The sequence below is a fragment of the Brachionichthys hirsutus genome, chromosome 16 (genome assembly GCF_040956055.1).
Source record: "Brachionichthys hirsutus isolate HB-005 chromosome 16, CSIRO-AGI_Bhir_v1, whole genome shotgun sequence".
NCBI lineage: Eukaryota > Metazoa > Chordata > Actinopteri > Lophiiformes > Brachionichthyidae > Brachionichthys > Brachionichthys hirsutus.
In genome coordinates, this window is record NC_090912.1 from 12,443,215 (window position 1) to 12,465,280 (window position 22,066).

The 22,066-nt window shown below is 46.3% G+C and overlaps 1 protein-coding gene across 1 annotated transcript; it reads left to right on the forward strand.

Moving 5' to 3' along the window:
• Positions 1-1,072: 1,072 nt before the first annotated feature.
• LOC137905771 (homeobox protein Dlx3b-like) lies at positions 1,073-6,481 on the forward strand. The gene is made up of 3 exons (XM_068750028.1): positions 1,073-1,337; positions 4,675-4,859; positions 6,065-6,481. The coding sequence occupies exons 1-3, from the start codon at positions 1,073-1,075 to the stop codon at positions 6,479-6,481; spliced, it is 867 nt and encodes a 288-aa protein (XP_068606129.1).
• Positions 6,482-22,066: the final 15,585 nt, after the last annotated feature.

The following is a 22,066-nucleotide window of genomic DNA, read 5'->3' on the forward strand; positions in this document are numbered from 1 at the left end:
CGATCCAGCAGGACGGGAAATATTCAGAACTCGGGTTCTGATCAGTGCGTTTATTTGATCACCTGGAATCAATATGACCTTCAAAGTGTCCACAGTGACATCTGGTGGTGAGATTCTCACATCTGCTACTACTGTACTGTCTTGTCCCCTAAGGGGTCGCCACAGCAACCCAACCGTCTCCACTTCACCCTGTCCTTTGCATCGTCCTCCCCAACACCAGCCACTCTCATGTCCTCCCTCACTACGTCCATGTCTCTTCTCCTGGGTCGTCCTCTAGTCCTGTCCTTTGCATCGTCCTCCCCAACACCAGCCACTCTCATGTCCTCCCTCACTACGTCCATGTCTCTTCTCCTGGGTCGTCCTCTAGTCCTGTTCCCTGGCAGTTCCATCCTCAGCATCCTTCTACCGATATAGTCCCTGTCTCTCCTCTGGACATGTCCAAACCATCAAAGTCTGGTGTCTCTGACCTTGTCTCCTAAAGCTTCACTGTCCCTCTTATTGTCTCATTTCTCATCCTGTCCAGCCTGGCCCCTCCCCAGGAGAGCATTTAAATAAAACACTCTGAACATGATCAGCGTGTTTATCCGACGGTCTGCCGCCGGGATGCGATGAACACCTTCTGATAACCGGGCCTGGGGGGGGGGGGGGGGGGGCGTCTCCTCCCTGGGGTGTCAGAGAATCACGAGTCAACACCCCCGACGGGGTTCAGCGGCAGCTTGGCCCCCCCGCGCTGCATCTGAATGGGAGGCAGCGCCATAAAGCTCCAAAGCAAACACAACTGCTTTACGCGCGGCCGTTGCGCGCTCTGCTGGGGACGCGCCACGGAGCGCACTGCTGCGGGCCTGGGGAGGGCCTCGCTGGAGGTTTGTGCGGGGGGACAGTCGGAGCGGAGCCGTCTCGGCCTCAGGGCGGGGGTGGGAGCGAGCAGGGCAGCCAATGAGAAGGAGCCATCAGCTGCGCCCTGTAATTACGAGCTGTCGTTGGGTTGGGCCGTGCGTCAAGGCGCCAGGTCCAGGTCCAGACTGGCGGGGACGGCCCCCCCTTCCCAGTGTAGAGCCAACAGCTTGGGAGGATGAGCGGGCAGAGCGCGCCCGTGTTCGCGGACAGGAAGCCTCTCCTGCCCGCGGCCCGGAGCTCCATCTCGGCCTCCGACGGTTCCCCGGCTGAGCCAAAGTCCACGTCCGCTGACATGGGCTTCTACAGCGGCCAGGGTGTCTACCAGCAGCCGTACGCGCACGCGTACCAGCACTCTAACCTGCACGGGATGGGTCCGGGTGGAGCCTACCCCTACTACGGGGGCTACAGAGGGGACGCGCCGTCACCGCTGCAGGACGCGGGTAAGTTCGGGTTTGAGGTGTGACGTCACGCATTTATCGACCAGCTGATCAGGAACAAGGGCGAAAAGGGAAACGCGTAAATGTGTGTTTGGAGCTTCCTTCCGGTTCAGGAGAACATGGTTCTGAAGAATTCCGGTTATTAATCCGGTTATCAACCCGGTTATTAATCCGGTTATTAACTCGGTTATCAACCCGGTTATTAATCCGGTTATCAACCCGGTTATTAATCCGGTTATTAACCCGGTTATCAACCCGGTTATTAATCCGGTTATTAACCCGGTTATTAACCCGGTTATCAACCCGGTTATTAATCCGGTTATTAATCCGGTTATCAACCCGGCTATTAATCCGGTTATTGATCCGGTTATCAACCCAGTTATTAACCCGGTTATTAATCCGGTTATCAAACCGGTTATTCATCCGGTTATTAACCAACCCGGTTATTAATCCGGTTATCAACCCGGTTATTAATCTGGTTATTAGTCCGGTTATTAATCCGGTTATCAACCCGGTTATTAATCTGGTTATTAACTCGGTTATCAACCCGGTTATTAATCCGGTTATCAACCCGGTTATTAATCCGGTTATTAACCCGGTTATCAACCCGGTTATTAATCCGGTTATTAACCCGGTTATTAACCCGGTTATCAACCCGGTTATTAATCCGGTTATTAATCCGGTTATCAACCCGGCTATTAATCCGGTTATTGATCCGGTTATCAACCCAGTTATTAACCCGGTTATTAATCCGGTTATCAAACCGGTTATTCATCCGGTTATCAACCCGGTTATTAATCTGGTTATTAATCCGGTTATTAATCCGGTTATTAACCCGGTTAACCCGGTTTTTAACCCGGTTATTAATCCGGTTATTAATCCGGTTACCAACCCGGTTATTAACCCGGTTATTAACCCAGTTATTAACCCGGTTTTTAATCCGGTTATCAAACCGGTTATTCATCCGGTTATTAACCAACCCGGTTATTAATCCGGTTATCAACCCGGTTATCAATCCGGTTATTAACCCGGTTATTCATCCGGTTATCAACCCGGTTATTAATCCGGTTATTAATCCGGTTATTAATCCGGTTATCAACCCGGTTATCAACCCGGTTATTAATCCGGTTATCAACCCGGTTATCAACCCGGTTATTAATCCGGTTATTAATCCGGTTATTAACCCGGTTAACCCGGTTTTTAACCCGGTTATTAACTCGGTTATTAATCCGGTTATTAATCCGGTTATCAACCCGGTTATTAACCCGGTTATTAACCCAGTTATTAACCCGGTTTTTAATCCGGTTATCAACCCGGTTATCAACCCGGTTATCAATCCGGTTATTAATCCGGTTATCAACCCGGTTATTAACCCGGTTATTAACCCGTTTATCAACCCGGTTATCAACCCGGTTATCAATCCGGTTATTAACCCGTTATCAACCCGTTTATCAACCCGTTTATTAACCCGGTTATCAACCCGGTTATTAATCCGGTTATTAACCCGTTATCAACCCGGTTATAAATCTGGTTATTAATCCGGTTATCAACCCGGTTATCAACCCGGTTATTAATCCGGTTATTAACCCGGTTATCAGCCCGGTGTGTGTGTAGGTGTGTGTGAGTGTGTGTGTGTGTGTGTTAGTGTGTGTGTGCGTGTGTGTGTGCGTGTGTATGTAGGTGTGTGTGTGTGTGTAGGTATGTGTGTGTGTGTGTGTGTAGGTGTGTGTGTGTGTGTGTGTGTATGTAGGTGTGTGTGTGTGTGTGTAGGTATGTGTGTGTGTGTGTGTGTGTAGGTGTGTGTGTTAGTGTGTGTGTGTGTGTGTGTGTGTGTGTGTGTGTGTGTGTGTGTGTGTAGGTGTGTGTGTGTGTTAGTGTGTGTGTGTGTAGGTGTGTGTGTTATTGTGTGTAGGTGTGTGTGTGTGTGTTAGTGTGTGTGTGTCTGTGTGTGTGTGTGTAGGTGTGTGTGTTATTGTGTGTAGGTGTGTGTGTGTGTGTTAGTGTGTGTGTGTGTGTGTGTGTGTGTGTGTGTGTGTGTGTGTGTGTGTGTGTGTGTGTGTAGGTGTGTGTGTGTGTGTGAGTGTGTGTAGGTGAGTGTGTGTAGGTGTGTGTGTGCGTGCGTGTGCCTTGTTTTCTGAGATGACTCCTGGAAATGGCCCCCGGGGACTTTGGCCCCCGGGGGTGTCAGCTTTGGCCTTTGAGTCGTCCACGCCAGCGGCCACGCCCAAACCATAAATAAATAAACACACTCTCAATACCTAATAATTCAGTAGATCAATCAGCTGCAACAACAACAATTCACTTATTCAAGAGGAAGTTTGGAAATGTCATAAATAAAAGGCTCACAAATACTTTGAGTACTATTCACTATTCACGTCTAAAAACGTGTTTAGAAATCTAAACATTCACTGTTTAGGTTTTAAATCTGTTTCTCTTCAACGGCCAATAACTCCAGAACAGAGAATGTTCTGAGGAAGACGAGGTCGTGACCTTTCATTCGGTGGTTTGGGTGTTGGCTGAGGAAGACGAGGTCGTGACCTTTCATTTGGTGGTTTGGGTGTTCGCTCGATGAGTTCATAGTATCTGTCTTAGTTATTGCCTTTTTTTAGCCCGAAACTAATATTGGTCCGAAACACAAGGATCAGCCTGTAAAACTCGCTGTGTACTAAATGTAGAACCTTAACTTATAAAGCGTATTTAGTATATTAATATAAAGTGTGAAAATATGTTTATTAGTAATAAACACAGCCGGACTAATTAGTGTTTTTATGATTTCAAGATGAATGTTTTTTTATCGGTTTGTGAATAAAATATGTCGTATTGTTCTGTGCATTTATATAAATTCTTATAAAATATTTCAATTCTTCACCACATTTTCTTATGTGAAGTTTGTTGTTTTTGTTTGTTTGTTTAGCTTCCCATCCTAAATAAATATGGAATGAAAGAAAATGTTTTTTCTATGCTTTGTATGTGATAGAATAAGACAAATAAAGTCATTGCGATAGAAGAGTAGCAGCCTGAGAGCAGCAGTGATGGCTCCGGGTGTCCCTCCGGGTGTCCCTCCCGGTGTCCCTCCCGGTGTCCCTCCGGGTGTCCCTCCCGGTGTCCCTCCGGGTGTCCCTCAGCACCCATAAATCTGTCTCCCTCCCCGGCTCGGAGACACTCCGACCAAAATTACAAGTTCTCAGCGGAATTTCTTTGAAACTTGTAGTCTTTCTTCTATTTCTGGGCTTGAAACCTCTCGGCTCAAACTTTACTCGAGTTCACTTCATTGTTTGCTTCAGTCCCCCCCCCCCCCCCCCCCCCCCGGAATACCAACGGCTTTTACGGTTTCCTGCAGTGAAAGAGGAGCCGGGCGTGGAGGTTCGGATGGTCAATGGGAAGCCCAAGAAGGTCCGCAAGCCGCGGACCATCTACTCCAGCTACCAACTGGCCGTCCTGCAGAGGAGGTTCCAGTCGGCCCAGTACCTGGCCCTGCCGGAGCGGGCCGAGCTGGCTGCGCAGCTGGGCCTGACGCAGACGCAGGTGAGGCTGCAGGGAGCGACATCCAGCAACATGAACGTAGCACAGTCCAATAAAGCTCGGCTGAAAACCTAGCCTGGCGAGTAGACGGGGAACCCGCCGTTGAGCCGCCGTCTCATGAGCGCCCTCTTGATCTCGACCAACAGAAAGGGCGAAGGCTGAAGTGACCCCACGCAGCTCTGGGCGGCGTTCCCGTAGCATCGATCTGGTCCAAGCCTCATAAACACTTTATTATCGCTCGTGCTAAAAGACGACGCCCGGCTCGCCTTATCGGGGCCGTTGTAAATCATTCTCCTGTTTTTGCTTCAGTAACGCACAAACTCTAAAGAAAACAAAAGGAGGAAGCTCCTCCTCCCGCCTCAACGAAGACCAGCGCCGTGCCTGCATGGCGTGAAACGGTCACGCAGGCACGGCGCTGGTCAAACACGTGCTAATAACAATGCTAGTGCATTAGAGATTAATGTTTGTCAGGCATTACCCAACATTAACTGTTTTACGATGTTATATTTGAAGGGGAAGGGAAGCGAAACAAAAGAAATATTGTACTTGCAAAAAGATAAAGGAAATAGTTGAAGCTAACGGGTACTATTAACCTCAAACTTTAGCGTACAAAATACCAAAGTACACAGTAATGGGTCGTGTTAAAAATACTCAGAGGGCCCTTCTTCTTCTTATTATTATTATTACCTCCACCGAGGAGGCAACGTTTTCGCCTGCGTTGGTTTGTTTGTTAGTTACTATTAGCAAGATATCTCGAAAAGTTCTGGACGGATTTTGATTAGATTTTCAGAAAATGTTGGGAATATTACCAGGAACAGTTGACTAAAATTGCATTAACATTGCAGTCAATATAGCTTCAAAATTTGTTCCTCAATATCTCGATTGATTATTGGCCGAATTTCATCTGGATCAGATTCAGATTTTTTTAATGATGTTTAATCTAAGTTTAATCAGCGTTCAAACCAGATACACGGGTACCTGCGGGTTCTCCCAGCACCCCAGCTCTTTTTAGTGCCTTTAGGCCCATTGTTTTGGTTTATGGAATGTAGCTTGACTGTCATTGTGGCTTTTACCCCCCCCCCCCCCCCCCCCCCAACACTCTTTTGTTTGTTTGTTTCTTTAAGTGTTTTACCATCAGGAGCTGAGAAACCAAACCAGTGCCTCCCTGCATACTGAAACTTTATTATATGTTGTTGTTTCTTTTACAGGTGAAAATCTGGTTCCAGAACCGTCGCTCTAAGTTTAAGAAGCTCTACAAGAATGGAGAGTTTCCACTGGGGGACATTCTGCTGGAACACAGTCCAGATGCCAGTGACTCCATGGCCTGCAACTCCCCTCCATCCCCAGCTGTTTGGGATACCAACAACAACAACAACAACAACAATGGCAGCAGTGACGCCACAAACAGCAGCAGCAACAGCAATGCAATGATGGCTCCTACCAGCAGGGGGCAGGGCAACTTTCAGCACCCGCTCAATTCTTCGAGCGCCTGTGTGAGCGACTACACACACCAGAACTGGTACCTCCAACAGGGCACACATTTAGCGCTGCCCCCACTGGTCCCGGCGCACCACGCGCCACCGACAGCACCGACAGCCGCGCAGAGCATGGGCGCCGTCTTCTGACGCAGAAGCACGTACAGCCATTTGACTGTAGCCGTAAACACAAGGCCATTGGCTGAGCCTGGATCAGAAACACCCACCAGTGAGACCAGAGGCTTTTCCATTGGAGCGCCATATCAGAGATGGCCTGGAATCCCCGGACAGGATGCTAATGTTTACTAAATCTAAGCATATTTATACTTGCATTGATTCCTTCCCTTTAAAGTTGTTTTTCCTGTACAGGGTCTCAGACAGGAAGCTACTCGTAGGCATCGCAGCAGAACTAAAGCCCAACACACGAAGCCATGCTCCAACGTTCACGCAGCTGAGGTGAACAAGCCTGATGACCAAATACCCCCAAAACACAAGATAAACCGAGTCGCAGGGTGTATCTCTAAATATGTCAGACTTGTACCATAAGGATTACGCTGTTAGCAGTTCGTTAGCAGTTCGTCTCGCTCACGTCTTTGTCCCTACGATGTTCATCCCAACAGCCGCTCCGACATTTGAACAATCGGCCACTGTGAGTCTGTCCTTGTCGTAGGACGAGTTCTCCGTCGAGGGCTTTTACAAGTCGACTCACGTGTCAGCGCAGTGCGCCGGTGTTCACAGTGCAAAGAGACGCGCGGGTGTCTGCGGCAAACCTGGTTCCGGAGACGTGCACCTGACGGCTCGTGAGGATTCGAAGACTTGTGAGTCATTTGTCAACATTGCTTTGACATTGAATCAATATTTCTTCACAACATCGGCATCCGAGGCGGTTTGGTGGAGCCGGCTTTGGCACGGAGGACGACGGCGCAGAGATCAAGCAGGAGCAAATGGTCCAACTTGTTTTTCTGCAGTGGAAAAAAAAGCCCGGGGGCACGAGTGAAATCAGAAGTCCTGCATGTAATGAACAGAACCGTTGGCCGTGAAACGGGCCATGTCCTGGGGTTTAATGTGAAACGGTCACATAACTTTTGCAAACAAAAAGTCGAGAAGTGAGTCGGCCGACATGCAGAAGTCACGTAAAGGCGTGTTCATGCTCTCTCTTTGCACAGTTAAGATCAAAAATAAAGTGGACACAAAGATATTATGACTTTTCCATGTGTCACACTCCAGACATGGTGCAGCCCATCGATCTCGTCAGAAGCATCAAAGTTTTGCAGTGCAAAGTGTCTTTTTATACTTTTTTTTGCAGTTTTCCATACTCTGAACGATTATCCAATGGCAGTAATCGATAGGCGAGCCTCAGTCGTGATTAGAACTGCATTCACTTCATCACAGGAGACGAGCTGCTCGGTGCTGCATCACCGGACCGACTGGAACCGACTGGAACTGACTGGAACCGACTGGAACCGAGTGGAACCCCATCATCTGAATAAGAGACAAGTTACTCCAATGCTGCAGACTCCAAATAAGCCAAAGTTCACCCGCTCAGCCTGAGCGGGTGTAATTAGCCTGAGTTTTTCTCTGTTTGTCATTTGGTGAATTTCGGCCTGATTATTGACATCAGATTGTCAAACTGTCCCAGAGTCACCCTGAGCGAAGAACCTTGTGGTCTTTGTGACCGTCTGGTTCTCTGAGTCCATCCTGCTATTTGTGAACTGCCTTCCACTTTCAATCGGAGGCAGATCTATGAAATAAAACCCACATATCTGTCAACTGTCAAAAAGCATGGTCCAGCTACCAAAAAGCATGGTCCGGCTACCAAAAAGCATGGTCCGGCTACCAAAAAGCATGGTCCGGCTACCAGAAAGCATGGTCCGGCTACCAAAAAGCATGGTCCGGCTACCAAAAAGCATGGTCCGGCTACCAAAAAGCATGGTCCGGCTACCAGAAAGCATGGTCCGGCTATCAAAAAGCATGGTCCGGCTACCAAAAAGCATGGTCCGGCTACCAAAAAGCATGGTCCGGCTACCAGAAAGCATGGTCCGGCTATCAAAAAGCATGGTCCAGCTACCAGAAAGCATGGTCCGGCTACCAAAAAGCATGGTCCGGCTACCAGAAAGCATGGCCCGGCTACCAAAAAGCATGGTCCGGCTACCAAAAAGCATGGTCCAGCTACCAGAAAGCATGGTCCAGCTACCAGAAAGCATGGTCCGGCTACCAGAAAGCATGGTCCGGCTATCAAAAAGCATGGTCCGGCTACCAAAAAGCATGGTCCGGCTACCAAAAAGCATGGTCCGGCTACCAAAAAGCATGGTCCGGCTACCAGAAAGCATGGTCCAGCTACCAGAAAGCATGGTCCAGCTACCAGTTGCTGAGTTGGCTTTAACGATGACAGACGTGTTGTGTAACTCTGATCCAGCCTCAGCTCCTGCTCATAGACGCCACGCTCAGGCTCTACAAGAATAAAAGTGACACCAAGTCGGACACACGATGTACTCAGGTCTTTATTTATAATGTCAACCGTGGATCAAAAGTGGTGCTTTAAGAGCCTTTTTATTGCCAGAACATGAGTCAAAAGAAATAAAATGAATTCATTTAATTTTGATTTATTGTGACAATGTTACACACACACTAAGGGTGCGTTCCTGGTGCAAGTTTCATCAGACAGCAGATTCAGGTTGCACCCATCGCTATACGCTCCACACTCACACAGGGTGCGTGTAAAGAAGCTGTGGGTGGTGACGACGCAGCAGACACTCTGGAGTCTCAGGGCACTAATAACACACCAGTGGAACACACAGAGCAGATTCAGGTTGCACCCATCCCCCATGGCTGTACGCCGCTTTCATGTGGCGTGCAGTTGGAAAAGGGAGGAGACTTGTGTTTGTGAACCAGAGACCAACAAAATGCGCCCTCCTCTCTCGACCAACCAAACCCACAGGTTCGTCGACCAGCTGAGGGCGAAGAAGGAAAACAGGCAACAGCTTGGAAGCGACCCCCGAAAGTACAGTGACCTTATGGGTCGTCGTTGTCCTCTGGGTGACCTCAGAGAAGCTTGGCCCCTCAAAAGAAGAAAGGGAAAACTAAATACAGTAATACCTCGAGTATAATTCCTGCCTGGACCGAGATCGGAACTCAAATCACTCGTTTGTCAAATCCATTTTTCCCACATAAAATAACTGAAAACACTTTAATCAGTTTCGGCCGTCTAAAAACACAAAAATCAACTCTAATTACAATTTAAAAAACGTTTTTAATTACAATATAGATACACAATGATATAATAAATGATATACAGGATTACTGTAACATAAAATTTGGTTTTATTATCACATTAACTTCAAGACAGACGATGGCGGCTAACAGTGGCTAACTGCGGCGTGCAGTGCGGCGGAGGAGGAGGGAGAGAGTTGGGTGGTACGCAGACACTTTATACAGTAATTGTACCTTACAGGTACTTTTACAAGTACTCTTACAGGTACTCTTACATGTACACTTACAGGTACTTTTACAGGTACTCCTACAGGTACTCTTACATGTACACTTACAGGTACTTTTACAGGTACTCCTACAGGTACTCTTTCATAAACTTAGACATAACTGTAAGTAAGTAAGTAACTAATTCTTTGGACCCATCACTGTAAGGAATACTCACATATACAGCCAGAATCAGGTCAATACTGGAAACACAACGTGGGAGACGAGGACGGAAGGTGGAGAACACCTGGACTGAATGAGTGAAGTGCATTCGCAGCTCTGGCGCCACCATCTGGAAGTTACTCGTGTCTCAAAGCAACATTTTGCTGGCAGGTTTGCTTGTGTTTTGGAACACTCGCATGTCAAACGCTCGCATGTCAAACACTCGCATTTCAAAGTACTCTCATGTCAAACGCTCGCATGTCAAACGCTCAGATGTCAAACGCTCGCATGTCAAATGCTTGCATGTCAAATGCTTACATGTCAAAGCGTTAGCATGTCAAAGCGCTCGCATGTCAAAGCACTCGCATGTCAAACACTCGCATGTCAAAGCGCTCGCAAGTCAAAGCACTCGCATGTCAAAGCGCTCGCATGTCACACGCTCGCATGTCAAAGCACTCGCATGTCAAAGCGCTCGCATGTCAAAGCACTCGCATGTCAAAGCGCTCGCATGTCAAAGCACTCGCATGTCACACTCTCACATGTCAAAGCGCTTGCATGTCAAAGCGCTCACATCTCAAAGCACTCGCATGTCAAACACTCGCATGTCAAATGCTCACATGTCAAAGCACTCGCATGTCAAACGCTCACATGTCAAACACTCGCATGTCAAAGCACGCTAACATTCTATCTAATAAATATATTCATCATCATCATCATCATGTCAAACGCTCGCATGTCAAACACTCGCATGTCAAAGCGCTCGCATGTCAAAGCACTCGCATGTCAAAACACGCTATCATTCTATCTAATAAATATATTCATCATCATCATGTCAAACGCTCGCATGTCAAAGCACGCTAACATTCTATCTAATAAATATATTCATCATCATCATGTCAAACGCTCGCATGTCAAAGCACTCGCATGTCAAAGCACGCTATCATTCTATCTAATAAATATATTCATCATCATCATGTCAAACGCTCGCATGTCAAAGCGCTCGCATGTCAAACGCTCGCATGTCAAAGCACTCGCATGTCAAAGCACGCTATCATTCTATCTAATAAATATATTCATCATCATCATGTCAAACGCTCACATGTCAAAGCGCTCACATGTCAAAGCACTCGCATGTTAAACACTCACATGTTAAACACTCGCATGTCAAATGCTCGCATGTCAAACGCTCGCATGTCAAAGCACTCGCATTTCAAGCACTCGCATGTCAAACGCTCATATGTGAAAGCGTTAGCATGTCAAAGCGCTCGCATGTCAAAGCGTAAGCATGTCAAAGCGCTTGCATGTAAAAACACTCGCATGTCAAACGCTCGTATGTCAAAGCGCTTGCATGTCAAATGCTCGCATGTCAAAGCGCTCGCATTTCAAACGCTCGCATGTCAAACACTTGCATGTCAAAGCGCTCGCATGTCAAACGCTCGTATGTCAAAGCACTTGCATGTCAAACGCTCGTATGTCAAAGCGTTAGCATGTCAAAGCGCTCGCATGTCAAAGCGCTCGCATGTCAAAAAACTCGCATGTCAAAAAACTCGCATGTCAAACGCTCGCATGTCAAAGCACGCTAACATTCCATCTAATAAATATATTCATCATCATCATCATTATGTCAAACGCTCGCATGTCAAACACTCGCATGTCAAACACTCGCATGTCAAAGCGCTCGCATGTCAAAGCACTCGCATGTCAAAACACGCTATCATTCTATCTAATAAATATATTCATCATCATCATGTCAAACGCTCGCATGTCAAAGCACGCTAACATTCTATCTAATAAATATATTCATGATCATGTCAAATGCTCGCATGTCAAAGCACTCGCATGTCAAAGCACTCGCATGTCAAACACTCACATGTCAAACACTCGCATGTCAAATGCTCGCATGTCAAACGCTCGCATGTCAAAGCACTCGCATTTCAAGCACTCGCATGTCAAACGCTCATATGTGAAAGCGTTAGCATGTCAAAGCGCTCGCATGTCAAAGCGTAAGCATGTCAAAGCGCTTGCATGTCAAAACACTCGCATGTCAAAGCGCTCGCATGTCAAAACACTCGCATGTCAAAGCGCTTGCATGTCAAACGCTCGCATGTCAAAGCGTTAGCATGTTAAAGCGCTCGCATGTCAAAGCACTCGCATGTCAAATGCTCAGATGTCAAACGCTCGCATGTCAAATGCTTACATGTCAAAGCGTTAGCATGTCAAAGCGCTCGCATGTCAAACACTCGCATGTCAAAGCGCTCGCATGTCAAAGCACTCGCATGTCAAAGCGCTCGCATGTCAAAGCACTCGCATGTCACACGCTCGCATGTCAAAGCGCTCGCATGTCAAAGCGCTTGCATGTCAAAGCACTCGCATGTCAAACGCTCGCATGTCAAATGCTCACATGTCAAAGCACTCGCTTGTCACACGCTCGCATGTCAAAGCGCTCGCATGTCAAAGCACTCGCATGTCAAAACACTCACATGTCACACGCTCGCATGTCAAAGCGCTCACATGTCAAACGCTTGCATGTCAAACACTTGCATGTCAAAGCGCTCGCATGTCAAACGCTTGTATGTCAAAGCACTTGCATGTCAAACGCTCATATGTCAAAGCGCTCGCATGTCAAAGCACTCGCATGTCAAATGCTCACATGTCAAAGCACTCGCATGTCAAACGCTCGCATGTCAAACACTCGCATGTCAAAGCACGCTAACATTCTATCTAATAAATATATTCATCATCATCATCATCATGTCAAACGCTCGCATCTCAAAGCGTTAGCATGTCAAAGCGCTCGCATGTCAAAGCACTCGCATGTCAAATGCTTGTATGTCAAAGCGCTTGCATGTCAAACGCTCGCATGTTAAAGCGTTAGCATGTTAAAGCGCTCGCATGTCAAAGCACTCGCATGTCAAACGCTCACATGTCAAACGCTCGCATGTGAAATGCTCACATGTCAAATGCTCACATGTCAAAGCGTTAGCATGTCAAAGCGCTCGCATGTCAAACACTCGCATGTCAAAGCGCTCGCATGTCAAAGCACTCGCATGTCAAAGCGCTTGCATGTCAAAGCACTCGCATGTCAAAGCGCTCACATCTCAAAGCACTCGCATGTCACATGCTCGCATGTCAAAGCGCTCGCATGTCAAAGCGCTTGCATGTCAAAGCACTCGCATGTCAAACGCTCGCATGTCAAATGCTCGCATGTCAAAGCACTCGCATGTCACACGCTCGCATGTCAAAGCGCTCGCATGTCAAAGCACTTGCATGTCAAAACATTCACATGTCACATGCTCGCATGTCAAAGCGCTTGCATTTCAAACGCTCGCATGTCAAACACTTGCATGTCAAAGCGCTCGCATGTCAAACGCTCATATGTCAAATGCTCACATGTCAAAGCACTCGCTTGTCACACGCTCGCATGTCAAAGCGCTCGCATGTCAAAGCACTCGCATGTCAAAACACTCACATGTCACACGCTCGCATGTCAAAGCGCTCACATGTCAAACGCTTGCATGTCAAACACTTGCATGTCAAAGCGCTCGCATGTCAAACGCTTGTATGTCAAAGCACTTGCATGTCAAACGCTCATATGTCAAAGCGCTCGCATGTCAAAGCACTCGCATGTCAAATGCTCACATGTCAAAGCACTCGCATGTCAAACGCTCGCATGTCAAACACTCGCATGTCAAAGCACGCTAACATTCTATCTAATAAATATATTCATCATCATCATCATCATGTCAAACGCTCGCATCTCAAAGCGTTAGCATGTCAAAGCGCTCGCATGTCAAAGCACTCGCATGTCAAATGCTTGTATGTCAAAGCGCTTGCATGTCAAACGCTCGCATGTCAAAGCGTTAGCATGTTAAAGCGCTCGCATGTCAAAGCACTCGCATGTCAAACGCTCACATGTCAAACGCTCGCATGTGAAATGCTCACATGTCAAATGCTCACATGTCAAAGCGTTAGCATGTCAAAGCGCTCACATGTCAAAGCGCTCGCATGTCAAACACTCGCATGTCAAAGCGCTCGCATGTCAAAGCACTCGCATGTCAAAGCGCTTGCATGTCAAAGCACTCGCATGTCAAAGCGCTCACATCTCAAAGCACTCGCATGTCACATGCTCGCATGTCAAAGCGCTCGCATGTCAAAGCGCTTGCATGTCAAAGCACTCGCATGTCAAATGCTCGCATGTCAAATGCTCGCATGTCAAAGCACTCGCATGTCACACGCTCGCATGTCAAAGCGCTCGCATGTCAAAGCACTTGCATGTCAAAACATTCACATGTCACATGCTCGCATGTCAAAGCGCTTGCATTTCAAACGCTCGCATGTCAAACACTTGCATGTCAAAGCGCTCGCATGTCAAACGCTCATATGTCAAAGCACTTGCATGTCAAACGCTCGTATGTCAAAGCGTTAGCATGTCAAAGCGCTCGCATGACAAAGCACTCGCATGTCAAACGCTCGCATGTCAAACACTCGCATGTCAAAGCACGCTAACATTCTATCTAATAAATATATTCATCATCATCATCATCATGTCAAACGCTCGCATGTCAAACACTCGCATGTCAAACACTTGCATGTCAAAGCGCTCGCATGTCAAACGCTCATATGTCAAAGCACTTGCATGTCAAACGCTCGTATGTCAAAGCGTTAGCATGTCAAAGCGCTCGCATGTCAAAGCGCTCGCATGTCAAAAAACTCGCATGTCAAACGCTCGCATGTCAAACACTCGCATGTCAAAGCACGCTAACATTCTATCTAATAAATATATTCATCATCATCATGTCAAACGCTCGCATGTCAAACACTCGCATGTCAAAGCGCTCGCATGTCAAAGCACTCGCATGTCAAAACACGCTATCATTCTATCTAATAAATATATTCATCATCATCATGTCAAACGCTCGCATGTCAAAGCACGCTAACATTCTATCTAATAAATATATTCATGATCATCATGTCACATGCTCGCATGTCAAAGCACTCGCATGTCAAAGCACGCTATCATTCTATCTAATAAATATATTCATCATCATCATGTCAAAGCACTCGCATGTCAAACGCTCACATGTCAAAGCGCTCACATGTCAAAGCACTCGCATGTCAAACACTCACATGTCAAACACTCGCATGTCAAATGCTCGCATGTCAAACGCTCGCATGTCAAAGCACTCGCATTTCAAGCACTCGCATTTCAAGCACTCGCATGTCAAACGCTCATATGTGAAAGCGTTAGCATGTCAAAGCGTAAGCATGTCAAAGCGCTCGCATGTCAAAACACTCGCATGTCAAAGCGCTTGCATGTCAAACGCTCGCATGTCAAAGCGTTAGCATGTTAAAGCGCCCGCATGTCAAAGCACTCGCATGTCAAATGCTCAGATGTCAAACGCTCGCATGTCAAATGCTCGCATGTCAAATGCTTACATGTCAAAGCGTTAGCATGTCAAAGCGCTCGCATGTCAAAGCGCTCGCATGTCAAACACTCGCATGTCAAAGCGCTCGCATGTCAAAGCACTCGCATGTCAAAGCGCTCGCATGTCAAAGCACTCGCATGTCACACGCTCGCATGTCAAAGCACTCGCATGTCTAACGCTCGCATGTCAAACGCTCGCATGTCAAAGCGTTAGCATGTCAAAGCGCTCGCATGTCAAACATTAGCATGTCAAAGCGCTCGCATGTCAAAGCACTCGCATGTCAAAGCATTAGCATGTCAAAGCACTCGCATGTCAAATGCTCGTATATCAAAGCGCTCGCATGTCAAACGCTCGCATGTCAAACGCTTGCATGTCAAAGCGCTCGCATGTCAAGCACTCGCATGTCAAACGCTCCCATGTCAAACGCTCGCATGTCAAAGCGCTCACATGTCAAAGCACTCGCATGTCAAAGCACTTGCATGTCAAACACTCGCATGTCAAACACTCGCATGTCAAACGCTCGAATGTCAAACGCTCGCATGTCAAACGCTCGCATGTCAAAGCGCTCGCATTTCAAGCGCTCGCATGTCAAACACTCATATGTCAAAGCGTTAGCATGTCAAATGCTCGCATGTCAAAGCGTTAGCATGTCAAACGCTCGTATGTCAAAGTGCTTGCATGACAAACGCTCGCATGTCAAAGCGTTAGCATGTTAAAGCGCTCGCATGTCAAAGCACTCGCATGTCAAACGCTCGTATGTCAAACGCTCGCATGTCAAAGCAATCGCATGTCAAAGCAATCGCATGTCAAATGCTCACATGTCAAAGCGTTAGCATGTCAAAGCGCTTGCATGTCAAAGCGCTCGCATGTCAAACGCTCGCATGTCAAACGCTCGCATGTCAAAGCGCTCGGATGTCCACCCCAGCAGCAGATCATCTCAGTGCCGTGAGCAACAGCAGGAAGGTGGCCCCCGGCATCACCATAGTAGGCCCACTGCCTGACTCCTGGCATCACCATAGTAGGCCCACTGCCTGACCCCTAGCATCACCATAGTAGGCCCACTGCCTGACTCACTGGCATCACCATAGTAGGCCCACTGCCTGACTCCTGGCATCACCATAGTAGGCCCACTGCCTGACCCCTAGCATCACCATAGTAGGCCCACTGCCTGACTCACTGGCATCACCATAGTAGGCCCACTGCCTGACTCACTGGAGTGACCAGGCAACATTTCTATATAACATATTTCTGTATTTGTTCACTTGACTGCTGGTTCTGGTAAACAAGATAATACACACAGCCAGAGACAACTCGTCCTCCTCCAGTCGTCTACTGTCCTGTCTTTTCTCATTAAGTTTGCCCCATCCGTCTTTGGCTAAATGTCCCATATTCTACCCTTTTTCCAGAAGCTGCAGGACAGTGTCCCTCATTTCTGTCTCAAACAGATGCTGCAGGACAGCGTCCCTCATGTCTGTCTCAAACAGATGCTGCAGGACAGCGTCCCTCATCCCTGTCTCAAACAGATGCTGCAGGACAGCGTCCCTCATTTCTGTCTCAAACAGATGCTGCAGAACATCGTCCCTCATTTCTGTCTCAAACAGATGCTGCAGGACAGCGTCCCTCATTTCTGTCTCAACCAGATGCTGCAGGACAGCGTCCCTTATTTCTGTCTCAACCAGATGCTGCAGGACAGCGTCCCTCATTTCTGTCTCAACCAGATGCTGCAGGACAGCGTCCCTCATTTCTGTCTCAACCAGATGCTGCAGGACAGCGTCCCTCATTTCTGTCTCAACCAGATGCTGCAGGACAGCGTCCCTCATTTCTGTCTCAACCAGATGCTGCAGGACAGCGTCCCTCATTTCTGTCTCAACCAGATGCTGCAGGACAGCGTCCCTCATTTCTGTCTCAAACAGATGCTGCAGGACAGCGTCCCTCATTTCTGTCTCAAGCAGACGCTGCAGGACAGCGTCACTCAGTTCTGTCTCAAACAGGTGCTGCAGGACAGCGTCCCTCAGTTCTGTCTCAAACAGGTGCTGCAGGACAGCGTCCCTCATTTCTGTCTCAAACAGCCTCTGAAAATAAAACCAAAACTAAGTTTCTGCTCGTTAGCATGGTAACCGGTGAGGTACCTGTTCCTCTTCTCCGACTCGCCACAGGTACGTACGGAGCGCAGACACGGGGAGTGTCCACGCACATCTTGCGAAGGCCCTCCCCTCCGTTATGTCACAAATGAAGCGTGCTGCCAGACATGTTTCAATACTTGATTACAGAACTACACAAACTACGCAGGATTGACTCGATGGTTTAATTGAGCAGTCTTTATGTCGGTAACTAAATATGAGTGCGGAGAAGTGATGATGTTTTTCATAATTAAGTTGCTTCTCCAGCATTGCCGTGTTTCTCGGTTGGGTTCGACTGGATTCTGATGATTGTTGTTTCAGAGGTCGGTTCTGGCAGTCCTTTGGATTTAGGCTGGAATCTGATCTGGAGGAATATTCATGATCTGGTCATCGGGTATATTTACATTTATAAAGTTCACGAAAATATTTGCTGCTGTGAAACAAATAAGAATGATGACCAAGCATTTTGGGTCGCATTCCCTTCAATGGACACCTGGATCATTGTAATCAGATCACTGTAATCAGATCACTGTAATCAGATCATTGTAATCAGATCACTGTAATCAGATCATTGTAATCAGATCATTGTAATCAGATCACTGTAATCAGATCACTGTAATCAGATCATTGTAATCAGATCACTGTAATCAGATCATTGTAATCAGATCACTGTAATCAGATCACTGTAATCAGATTATTGTAATCAGATCATTGTGATCAGATCACTGTAATCAGATCTTTGTAATCAGATCATTGTAATCAGATCAGATCAGACTTTTCACATGTTTTAGGAGACTCTATGAGTCTTTGGCCTCCATTGGACGAAGCCTGGTTAGCTTCACTCAGATGTTTGCAGATGTGCTAAGCTAAGCAGCTAATAGTAAGAACGAGAGTAAGGCTGTTTTGTAATGCATCGAATCATTTGTTGTAAACTGAAAAGCACCGTTCCACCGGGACACCCCCCATAGGCTGTACGTTCCAGTGCTGCACCCTCAGCTTCTCCTGGGACGGCTGCGGGACAGGAGCAGAGAGTCACCACTGTCTGTGAGCCTTTTATCCTTTGAACTAAGAGAAAAGAGAATTCCGACTCCTCGCCATGGTTGAGTGTTCCGTTACAGGAAGTGGATCCTTCTTCACTTTTACCACCATGAACACTTTCAGTGTATTTTGGAAGGTGAGCTAAGGTGACCTTTCCACTCGCTGGCGTTCACGGGCAGGCTGGAGCGAGCGATGTGGAAAGGTGATGATCTGCTGAGGAAGACGTGTTTGTTTGTCTGAACCTGGCTGCTGCGGCGCCGTCCAGGGTCTGTGCTCCCGGAGCGTCCCGCTCACTCTCGGGCCGACGGTATTCGGATGTGGAGCCGTTCATTGCAGCGAAGACAAAGACGACATTATCACGTCTTCAGCTTCCTTCTTATTGATCTCCCTCAATTCATTGCGGTGAAACAAACCGATCAGCAAACCCAGTTGTGTCTGTTGTGTGTCTGTTGTGTGTCTGTTGTGTGTCTGTTGTGTGTCGTCTCTCCGGCGTTCTTGCTCTGCAGCGTCTCCGTTCCACTTAAAAGTGCGTTTTTTGTGTTTCCCCTCAGCATGAGTCACGATTAACAAGCAAACGTAGTGACCCCGACTGTTTACGGCCTGTTTGAGTTCATGAGTTTCCTCTCTCTGTCTCTCTCTCTCTGTCTACCTCTGTCTCTCTCTCTGTCTCTCTCTCTGTCTGTCTCTCTCTCTCTGTCTACCTCTGTCTCTCTCTCTCTGTCTCTCTCTCTCTCTGTCTCTCTCTCTGTCTGTCTGTCTGTCTGTCTCTGTCCCTCTCTCTTCTTTCTACTCTCTAGGGGGTCACATGTTGTCATCTGCCCAGTAGCAATCTTCACTTTTATGGATTTTACATCTTTGCCCTCACGCAAGCTCTGGAATTTCCGTCCATTTCCTTTTTTGTGTTTTTCTACATGAACCGTTTGTGCCTGTGTGAACAGCTTACAGCCAAAGTTTCCATATTAAAAGGAGGCTAGCTGGATCGCTGCTTTTAATAATACGAACATCTTGAGGAAGCTCACAAACAAGTTGCTACTTTCTTCTTCCTGCTTATAACAAGGTCTCTGCTATTAGGGCTTATCAGTCATATTTTCTGTTGCAGCAATTTCTTCCTAAAAGAGGTAATGGGGGGCTTATTTCCAAAATCATTTCTCTTTCTTGCCCTGTTAATAGTGAGTTTTGTTTTTGTACCCAAGCGAGGGTCTTAGCACCGTCGGACCTCGAAGGACACGTTTCTTTTCGAATTGTAAACCCATTCATCCATTTTCTGCTACTTTATGCTCAAAAGTAAAAATAAAATGACATAATTATTAGTCTGTATCGTCCCTCGTTTTACAACCCGCCTTCACACTTGAAAATTATTTTGTTTGTGAAAAGCATATTAAATTACATTCAGTTAGGCGCCTAGAAATGTAAATCTAAAATCTTAAACTAAGTCTTTAATCTTAATCTCAATCTTAATCTCACTGAACTCCCAGGCTGTGTTAGCATCCAGAAATGATTGAGTTCGGTTCAGTGGAATAAACCAATGACGGGTTGATACGGACCATAGAGGTGCAGCAGTGTTGTAGTCAAGACCACACCAACCGAGACAAGCGCAAAAATCACAACAAAACAGAACAAAATCTTTTTACGTTTGCAACAAAGACAAATTCTGCTTTTCTGGTTTTGAACCAACACAATGAAACAAATCTCAGCAAATTTGTTGTTTCACTTCTTCTACAAATTATGCAATCCTACTTAATAAAGCTGAACTGTCCTGACAGCCACGATAAATGTCATTTTGCCAAGAACATTTAAAAGAAAAATTCAGGAATAACGCCTTAATTAAATGAAGTGAGTGAAAAAATTAGCCTGACATTTCTTTTCAGCAAGGTATTTGTAAAATAATTCTCTTGAACATGGGTCTTAAACTTTGACATTTTGGTGCTTTACCAGCCAACTTTGGTGCACAAACCTGAACTTTCACCACAACAGAGAAAGTATTAATTCTCCTGAGCGGCCATAACAAGTTTCTTTCATAAAATGACAACTTAAATTATATAGGAATAATTTATGCTTCCACACAATGTGCCGATAAAAGTTTGACCAGCGGTTTCTGTGAGTAGTGCACTGCAGAATTTGCATGTTGGCTAACATCTCGTTTTGCAGATGAAGTCCTTAACTCTCCTTAACTAACCCTAACCCTAACTTAACTCATTGAGTGCTGGCCATTTTCAAGTGCCCCAGTTTTCACACATTTTTCCAGATTTTCCAATCCCCACAGAATATTAGTTACTATGTCTATGCAAACTCCGAACAGACCAAGTTAAAGATTAAAACATCTTCTTTCATCAGTAAAAAATCCATTTTTTGTTCCGGAGTTATTGGCCATTAAAGAGAGTCAGATTTCAATATCTGCCACTTGCTCCTGAGTCTGCTCCGGGGCAGATACAGCTACCCCAGGGCAGCTGTGGCTAAAATAGTAGCTTCACCACCACCAAGTATGGAGCGAATTAATAATGCACAATGTAAAGCATCTTTGGTTGTATAGAAAAGCTCTATATAAAATTGCATTATTATTATTATTATTAAAACAAACACATATTAAGAATATGTACGGCAGGGATTCAAACTCATGTTCTCCAAGGGCCACGTTAGCATCATGTTTCCCCTCCAAAGGCCAAATGTAAACCGTAACACAAAAATGTAACTAAATGTAATGTAATCTAATGTAAAATAAATGTAACTACTCCTTAACATGCTGTTAAATAACTATTTATTTTTTATTTAACTCTTTAGCCGTCACAGTAATTACAATAAAATATTCAGTTTTGATATCACTTTTTTAAAAGGTTGTAACTTAAACATTGTTAGAGATAAAGCCAAACTGTAAATGAGAAAAATCATAAGAATGAACCAAAGTTTGTGATGGAAATAAATTAACATCTAATAATGTGGAAAAGTTCCATTCAAATGCAATCATCACGCAGGAACAAAGATAATCGATACAAAATCAAAGCAAAACCAAAAAGCCACCACCTTGTCTTGTCATGGACATGCAGAAACAAAAAAAACAACCAAAGTGGGAAAGATAAAGAACATTCCCCGAGTCAATGCCACGGAAAAGAGTCACCTTCAGGATCAGCACTGGACAGCTCCATATGTAGCCGGCTACCTATGGAGCTGTCCAGTGCTGATCCTGATCCATCTGTAGCCGGCTACCTATGGAGCTGTCCAGTGCTGATCCTGATCCATCTGTAGCCGGCTACCTATGGAGCTGTCCAGTGCTGATCCTGATCCATATGTAGCCGGCTACCTATGGAGCTGTCCAGTGCTGATCCTGATCCATATGTAGCCGGCTACCTATGAGGCTGTCCAGTGCTGATCCTGATCCATATGGAGCCGGGATCAACATTTCAGCACAAGCTGGAAAAACCAAAAAAGATAAATTAACTTTTAATAGTCACCTCCAGCCGATTATTGATTTCCTGTCTGCAGCGTGTTGCTATTGTTATTGCCATGTTGCTGAATTTTTC

What these genes read in the sequence shown, in the direction of transcription:
- LOC137905771 (XM_068750028.1), top strand. Translation starts at nt 1,073, where the DNA reads ATGAGCGGGCAGAGCGCGCCCGTGTTCGCGGACAGGAAGCCTCTCCTG. An exon ending in GTCACCGCTGCAGGACGCGG is followed by an intron (nt 1,338 to 4,674) that starts GTAAGTTCGGGT and finishes GGTTTCCTGCAG; the next exon opens with TGAAAGAGGAGCCGGGCGTG. An exon ending in TGGGCCTGACGCAGACGCAG is followed by an intron (nt 4,860 to 6,064) that starts GTGAGGCTGCAG and finishes TTTCTTTTACAG; the next exon opens with GTGAAAATCTGGTTCCAGAA.